General features: G+C 48.2%; 1 protein-coding gene across 1 annotated transcript; it reads left to right on the top strand.

Annotated features, from left to right (window-relative positions):
* Nucleotides 1–2,640: 2,640 nt before the first annotated feature.
* Nucleotides 2,641–7,294, top strand: LOC128737141 (protein extra-macrochaetae). The gene is made up of 2 exons (XM_053831706.1): nucleotides 2,641–3,408; nucleotides 6,522–7,294. The coding sequence occupies exons 1-2, from the start codon at nucleotides 2,944–2,946 to the stop codon at nucleotides 6,540–6,542; spliced, it is 486 nt and encodes a 161-aa protein (XP_053687681.1). The 5' UTR covers nucleotides 2,641–2,943; the 3' UTR covers nucleotides 6,543–7,294.
* The last annotated feature ends 490 nt before the right edge of the window (nucleotides 7,295–7,784 follow it).

Raw genomic sequence — 7,784 nt, 5'->3', positions numbered from 1 at the left:
TACCTTTTCCTGCAATATGGCTCATTAGGGGGCGCACACTTTCTTTGTCCATCGTTTTGGCTATCTTATTCCACCAGGTTTTCATCTGATTGAGGTCTTTGACAACTTTTCCCTTTGCCTTGAGTCTCCTCGTCATGATTGCGCAGTATTTCTCAATAGGGCAGAACTGGGAGCAATTGGGTGGGTTAAGGCACTTCCAAATCATAAATTTTCATGCAAATCTGTCGGCAAAAATAAATTTAAATTTGCTTGGAACATTCCCCCGAGCCGTTGCCAAGTAAAATTTTTGACCTGGCTTTGGCCGGAAGTCAGCCTTGACATGTAGGTTTCATCGTCCATCAGACGACACCCGTCGAACTTGGTTAGCACCCGGTCGTATAGCTTTCGATCACCGGTTTTGGTCAAATGACGGTCCGACAGATTGGGATGCCTCTTGATGATCTTCAAAATCTTACCACGCAGTTTCCGGTCGACAGTTCCACTCCGATGATTAGCATGAGGCTTCCGAATCGTCGTCAATGTTTCCTTATACCGTTTGATAATGCGCCGTACGGTATTTCTGAGCCATTTCGCCTGTTTAGCTAGCTTAGATGCAGACCACAATGGATGTTCCAAATAACTGTGCACAATTTTTTCCCTTCTTTCGGCTTTCACGTTGTTTGTTTACAAAATACAGTCGTTTTGCGGAGTGCCAAAAATACATAGGTCGACCAAGAGCGCCACAATACGAACAAAAGTTTGTTTCAATTCTAAATGAATCAAGCTTTATTCAACAGGCAACTTGAAAACTGATTTCCCTAAGTTTGGATCAATCGTTTTCGAATCGATTCGAAAGAATAAATTAAAACACTTGAAAACTGGTTTCGGTGATAGATTAACAAGTCTTGAGAGTCTTGAAAATTCGATAAAAAGGACTAAATTTCTTCTAACTTATAATGAAGCAATCCTGAACAAACAAAGTAGGCCATTTCATCACCCGTCACATCATGACATGATGTTTCATCAGTTTTGACTGCTTTGCATTGTTGTTGTTGTTGTTGTTGTGACTTACACCGTTCGTTCGAGCAGTTGAATTTTATTTTCAAAGCGCCACACAATCAGTACCTACGGTCGTATAACTCGTATATACCTACCTCGAGAGCATAAAATATTTATTTTTCAGCCAGAAAAATATTCTTTTTATGACACCATTTCGACCGGGTCCGGGTCGAAAGCATCTCCATCAAAACACATTCTTTTCTGGTTGCTGACTGGGCTGACTGACTGATAAGTGAGAAGTTGTGTGTGAGGTGCCTGCAGTACACTTGAGAAGCGCGTTCCTGCTGCAGCAGCTTTCTTCTTTCTGATGTGATTGGTTTTAGCGTTTTGCCTGTGCCAGGAAACAGAAACCAGAATAACTTAAATATTTGAAATTCATTTGCCTCGGACTCATCGATAGACGATCGCCGATGATGACGACGACGACGACGACTAAACGATCCTCAAACAGGAATGTGTGATAAGCTTTCAGAATCCGTGCGTGGCTCAAAAGCAAGCAAGCAGTTTCGTCAAATGACCACCGAGAACCGAGACGGAGACGGGGACGAGTTTGACAACGTCGTATTGGCCCGGCTCGGCTGCAGCAGGTTGCCTGCATGCATGCATGCATGCATGTGTGATCGCCAGCGTCAGCGAGCTGAAAAATTGCTACGCCACCGCACCAATGCGGGTGAGGGTGCTGGTGCGGCGCAGGGTAATTGGGCGTGCGAAGACCGAGGAAAGCGCGCGGTAGAAGAAAGCGTGAGAAGAACAAATATTCACATTCCTTCACTCGTCGTCGACGACGACGACGACTCGTTCGGGATTGACAAACACGGATCGAGATAAATATTGTCTTTGTGGCCCGGCCTGGCCCTGGCCTGGCCTGGCCCGGCTGGGCCAGGGTGAGACGTAAAACAAAAATGTTTTATGTATGGTTTATGCATTCGAGCGATATAAATTAACGTAATTTTATGTTACCAACTTGATGAGTTACGTCTTGCTTAGGAATTGGCACGGGATTAAAGGTGGATGCACCTAGAAGCCAATCTGTATTAAGAAGTTCCCGTGATTTTCATCACATTTTTCAACCCAATTGTATTTCTCCGAAGAGATAAAATTGCTGGTAAAGCACTAAAGAGTCGACTTATTTGTTTAATTTACGCTTGTTTTAATTCATCAGCAAAAATCAATCAGAATCAGTATGAGCCATTCAGTCGAGAACCGGCAGCGGCAGATTAACCAACCAACCAACTAACCGACCAGCACAACAACGCAAAGCGGAAGAAGCCAATCACCGACAATCGATTGAGCAGCGGAGTTGCACTTTATGACACTTAATCAAAACAAACAAACAACCAACGAGCGAGGAGCAGTGGCAGGGCAGTCGCATCCAAGTGCGGCGACTTGCAAGCAAGTTGAGCCGAACGTCGGCCACCGGTGGAGGGGATGACACGAAGCGACAGCGAACGGCGCGTTCGGCTGCCGCTCGGGTCCCGGTGGGCGTGACCAAGTCGGTCGTACTCGGACTCGGTGCGCACCGAGAGCTGACGTACCGGAGCGATGAGCCCGATTCTACTCATTCTTCTGCCAGCGTTCAATCGTATCGCACGCGTTTTAGTTGCACTCCTGAGAAGTGATTCTGACATTATTGGTGCAAAGAAAAGAAAAAAAAAAGTTTAAAGAGAAAAAGCCATTTCTCCCAAGTGAAACACCGAAGGTGAAACGTCTTATCATCGAAGCTTAAGGATACTAAGTGTTTGTTTTCGTGAAAAGAGTGTGAGTTTGGGCTGTCGAGAAAACCGCAACGGAATAAGAAGTGATTGCGCGATTGAGCGAGCGAGCTCAAGTGTTTACAGTTGTGATTAGAAACCGGAGCTCATCCGGAGGAAAGCCGTCAAAATTTGTGTAAAACGAGCCAGAAAAATGAAGGCCATCACAGCGGTGTGTGCTACTGGTGCTTCGGTGCCGGCGATTGCCGGGGGCCGAGTGCAGCGGCACCGTGATGGTGAGAATGCCGAGATTCAGATGTACCTCTCGAAGCTGAAGGATCTGGTTCCGTTCATGCCGAAGAACCGGAAGATCTCCAAGCTGGAGGTCATCCAGAACGTGATCGACTACATCTGTGATCTGCAGAATGCGCTGGAATCCCATCCGGCGGTGAATACGTTCGATCCCGTTCAAGCTCTGGCCAGTCAGTGTCCGTTGGAACCGATGGAATCTACTCCCGTGGGACCACGGCAACCGCTCGGTGTTCGACCGAATCCAAACACCATTCTGGCGAATGGTGTTCCGGTGACCGTTGTCAGTCCTGCTCCCAGTCCTGCTGCCGGTGGATCAAGCAGCTCCAGCTCTAGCAGTAACAACAACAACAGTGATGCAGCCAACACGGTAAGTGTCTTCGATTATCCGGGGAGAAAAAAAGTACCGTTCGGTTGATGTGAAGAAATTCCCCCTAAAGTCCTCGAAGTCACATGGGTTGAGTGGTGCGCGGTGTTAACGAACAAGAATGCAAAATTGTTCAACGTGAGAACGAAGGCGATCGACGGACGCCCCAGGGGCAAGAGAAAGAACCGTCGTCGTCGTCGTCGTCGTCGTCGTCGGATGGAGCAGAAGGAAAAAGATTGTTTTAACCTTTTTCACCCGCCCGTTCGGTCCGGTCCGGTCCTCATTGCAGCCAGGCCAGCAAACACAGACCCTCGCGCGATCGTTAACGGTGGCGGCGGCGGCGCCGTCCGTTCCGTCGTTCCCATCCGACCCGCGTGCAGCAGCACCAGTGGGAGCGGGGACGACGACGACGAGTGTGCGATATTTTTCAACACAAAAATGAACACCTGCACCGGGTTATTAAAATGAAGGCACTAACAAACAACGATCACCGCTCTTTTTTTCGCGCGCCACTCCCCGCGCTCGCTCTGGCTCTGGCTCTGGCGGTGGCGGTGGCGGCGGCCTGGCCTGCGCCTACCGCTCACTCTTCACAATCTCTTCGCCGTCGTTGTGTGCCCCGTGTCGTGGCCTGTCTGTCAGTCGCGGACGGCGATGCGGTTGTGTGAGTGGATCAAATTAAATAAATTGCCGAGATTTTGTAATGGGCTTGCTCTTTTTTTTTGTTTGTTGATCGCGTTGTTGCTTCTCCTTCAGAATAGGTTAAGTTTGACGACGACGACGACGATCAAGACGACCAAGACGGACGGCGAAGGTGGTCGTTGCACGACGGTGGTTACGTCAAGGTTTTGGTATTCACCGAAAACAAAAAAAAATTAAGCTCAACTCCTTTCGGACTGACAAACTTCTGTTTACTAAATACTTGCTGTTGACGTTTTTTTTGTGCTGAACTGGGAAAAACCCAAAAGCCTGCTGCGACTGTTGCTGTTGTTGCACGGGAAAATACCCCACTGATGAGTAAAGCGGTTGCCATAGGCACAGGTTGTTTTGTTCAAGTCACAGTCTGTGACGTTCAAACAAAATCACTTTTAGCCAAAATGAATCGTTTAATAAATAGAATTTGCTTGGAGTTTCTGACGGAGGAGTACAGCGCAGCTGTCGCACGCTGTGCATCCACGGAAAAGGAAACGTGCCTGTTGGTAATGAGGTAAAAGTCACGACTATTACCTCCGGTCGATCGAACAGCATCAGCACAGACAAATAGATGCGGCACAGCACAGCTGTGCGGCTCTCTGCTTCCCTGGCAGCAACGACAGTCAAGCAAGCATGTAATTGAATCATTTTGCAGCGAGATCGCTTGCAGTGCACCGCTGATTATTAATTGATTATCTGATAGACGCTGGCTGCTTCGGCGGTGGAAGGGGCTTCGCCCCAAAGTTTCGCCCAATTAAAGATGAGCCGCTGCTGGTGAGGTTTAACGAACGGACGCCAAGTGTTTGACCCAATTCGAGCGCGCTACCGCACAGCGCACAGCGGCTCTCAGCAGCTCAGTTGACGGCCATCGGCTGCGATCGCATATCGCACCCCTCCTGGCTAATTAACGATCTGTCATTAATATTCACACCAACTGTTTTCGACGACGGCCACAGCAGCGCAGCGCAGCGGCGGAGACGGTGCCAACGATGACAAGTATTTTTAGTTTTACAAATCACCTAAAAATAGCGCGATTATCCGCGAGTCACCTCACACGGCCGGAGGGGGGAGATGCCAATACCGGCGAAGTCGCTGCGGCGCAGCGCCATGACACCGAAAAAAGAAGACAGAGAGAAGCGGAAATCCGACGCGACAATCTGCAATTTTAATAAGGCGCTTAAATTACCTCCACGGTGAAGTGAAACGCATACTACAAAAACACGCATGTTTCGACGTCGAGTCGAGCTCGGCTCCGGCTGAGGCGAATCAACCGACGAAGGAGGGAAACAAAAGAAATCAAAACAACTCTTAGCTCCACGCCTATCTAGAGCTTGCTTGCACCCGTTTGGCCATGATCGAGAACTGCTGAACACGTGCAAAATTTTCACTCTGCCAGCAAGCTAGCCGAGCCGAGCCAAGCCAATCCAAGCAAGCCATCGACCCGCTTAGCCGTAAAATTGAAACACGTAATCGTTCGACGAATCGATTAACATATGTTTCGATTTCACGAATTTATTCAAGCACGATGCAGCCGGACAGCTCGCGGTTGTGTTGAACCGATTTTGACAGCTGAGACGAAGCGCGTCCCGAGCTACATATTTCACACCATACGAAAAAAATGTCCCGCCCCTCGCCCCCACGCTAGAATTTCGAAAACTGTCAACAAAAGTCACAGCCAGCTGCGCTGTGTGGTGCGATCGATTTCTCACCGAAGTCGAACAAAGTCGTGACCTGGCCTGCCAATGTAGTTAATTCTGCTGGGCTACTTTGATTAGGGTTCGTGACTTGACGAACTCCTCCAACAGCGCCGCGCAGCGGCAGCAGCAGCAGCAACGGCAATAACAACAGCAACTGGAAAACCGCTAGAAAGTCAACCCGCTACCTACGCGATGACCATGCCCTAAGCAACGTTACAAATCATTGTGCTCTGATTGGCGTCTGATCGCCGCTGCCGCTGTCGCGGCCGCCGCCACCTCAATCGGGGCTCCCTGCGGCACGGCACGGCACGGCACGACTAGTTGCGGCAGCAAATTTGCACAATTAAATTGGAAAGTTTTGAAGCCTTACGTCGCCGCCACTTTGGGAACCGTATGCGAATGAATGGCTCGCAAATGACGGTTGTTGTTGCTCTGAATCTGTGCACTGTTTTTCCGCATGCCGCTTTCGCATTGCCCAGGTGTTTAATGATCGTGTTTCCATCCTCCAGTGCTCCGTGTTTCCTCCTCCTTCTCCATGAACCACCATTCACTACATCTTCCATCAACCGCAACCATAAGAGTCGGGTCGGGGTAAAAGAAAAATGAAGCAATTTCTCTCCTCTTACGTACACCGCGTCGTAACTGTCAGTTACAACCTTCCCACTTCGATCGATTGACTAATTCTGTTTTTTTTTCTGTTTTGCTCTCTCCCTTTTCATTCCATTGCAGATCAAAGATATGTCGACGTGAATGGCATTGGTCCCGCCCGACGCCGCCGTCGCCGTAGCCGCCACAGTCGCCACAGCCGCTGCTGGGAGGACTTCCGTTCCCGTTGGCCCGCTCCGCTCGTCGTTGAGGAGTTTGGATGATCTCTGCTACTTCGAACTGAACAAAATAATACAAGACGACGATTGGAACTCTGCTGGCCCGAAGGTACAGCCACCAACAGCACCACCACCAGCACCACGCCGGCTGGCTGCTCCACATCCTCCCCCCGCGAAACGGATCAGCCAGCCAACGAGGTCACATACGCCGCCGGCGCTACACCTTATTTGACTCAAGAGCTAACTAGCTGAAGCTAATGGATTATATGTTAATAATTAATATTAATGTTCTGTGATCTATAGAATATGATTTTTTTTCCTTCGTTGTGGGTTAGTTAGAGCGATCATTCAGCTGATTTTACTTTCCCTTCGGGGAAAAAAGAACAAATCGCACCGTCCTCCGGTCTAGAACAAGAAGTCATCCATCAACCCCCCGTTCACCGGAGGACGGCCACCTGTACAAAGTGTAGAATTTAGTTACATTAAACCTACTTTTAAATGAAAAATAACAGAACAACTGAACGTACCGACTGAGCAAAGTCGGTTAGCTTTTGTCCAATTTCAACCTTTTTTTTTTTGAAACGTGTTATTTTTTGTGTAAATGATCCGATGACTTATAACTTTTGTTTTTTAGTTCTTAGTCAGAAGGCATAAACTTTATTTATGTACATAGTAAAATAGAACAAATTATATTTGTTCCCAATTAAAACGAAAAACAAAACACAGTTATTTATAAAGTAGCAAGACTTTATCAAATAAAATTGAAAAAAGTGAAAAAATTACACGGCCCCGTTTTTGTCAGTCAGCAATTTTTAAAGAACTCCGAAAAGTCCCCTGTCACTCCAGAGCTTCAGCTGCGTCAGTTTCTGCACCCAACGCTGCACTGGAAGAGGAGGGTAAGGTTCACAGGAGGAGAAACCGCATCCGCATAACCTTTTAATAAAATCCACTTTTCTTCCCGTCGTCGTTGTTTTCGTCGTATTCGTCGTCGTCATCGGCATCATCATTATCATCATCGTTGTCGTCGTTGTCAGCCTCGTAAAAGTCATACAGCAAGCAAGCAAGCAAGCAGCTACGCTGCTTCCATATCGCCGCTGAGCCGCCATCATCATCATGCCGCACCGAATGTTGCCGGAGGCAACAAATATGTGCACGTGTTCAAATCAGC

Source organism: Sabethes cyaneus, chromosome 2 (assembly GCF_943734655.1).
Source record: "Sabethes cyaneus chromosome 2, idSabCyanKW18_F2, whole genome shotgun sequence".
Taxonomy (NCBI): domain Eukaryota; kingdom Metazoa; phylum Arthropoda; class Insecta; order Diptera; family Culicidae; genus Sabethes; species Sabethes cyaneus.
Note: the sequence above shows the minus strand (reverse complement) of the source record. Positions and strands in the feature narration are given on the sequence as shown.

Excerpts from the sequence above, each read along its gene's own strand:
- LOC128737141 (XM_053831706.1), top strand. The coding sequence starts at position 2,944 with ATGAAGGCCATCACAGCGGTGTGTGCTACTGGTGCTTCGGTGCCGGCG. Across the intron at positions 3,409-6,521 it reads ACAGTGATGCAGCCAACACG|ATCAAAGATATGTCGACGTG; the intron begins GTAAGTGTCTTC and ends ATTCCATTGCAG.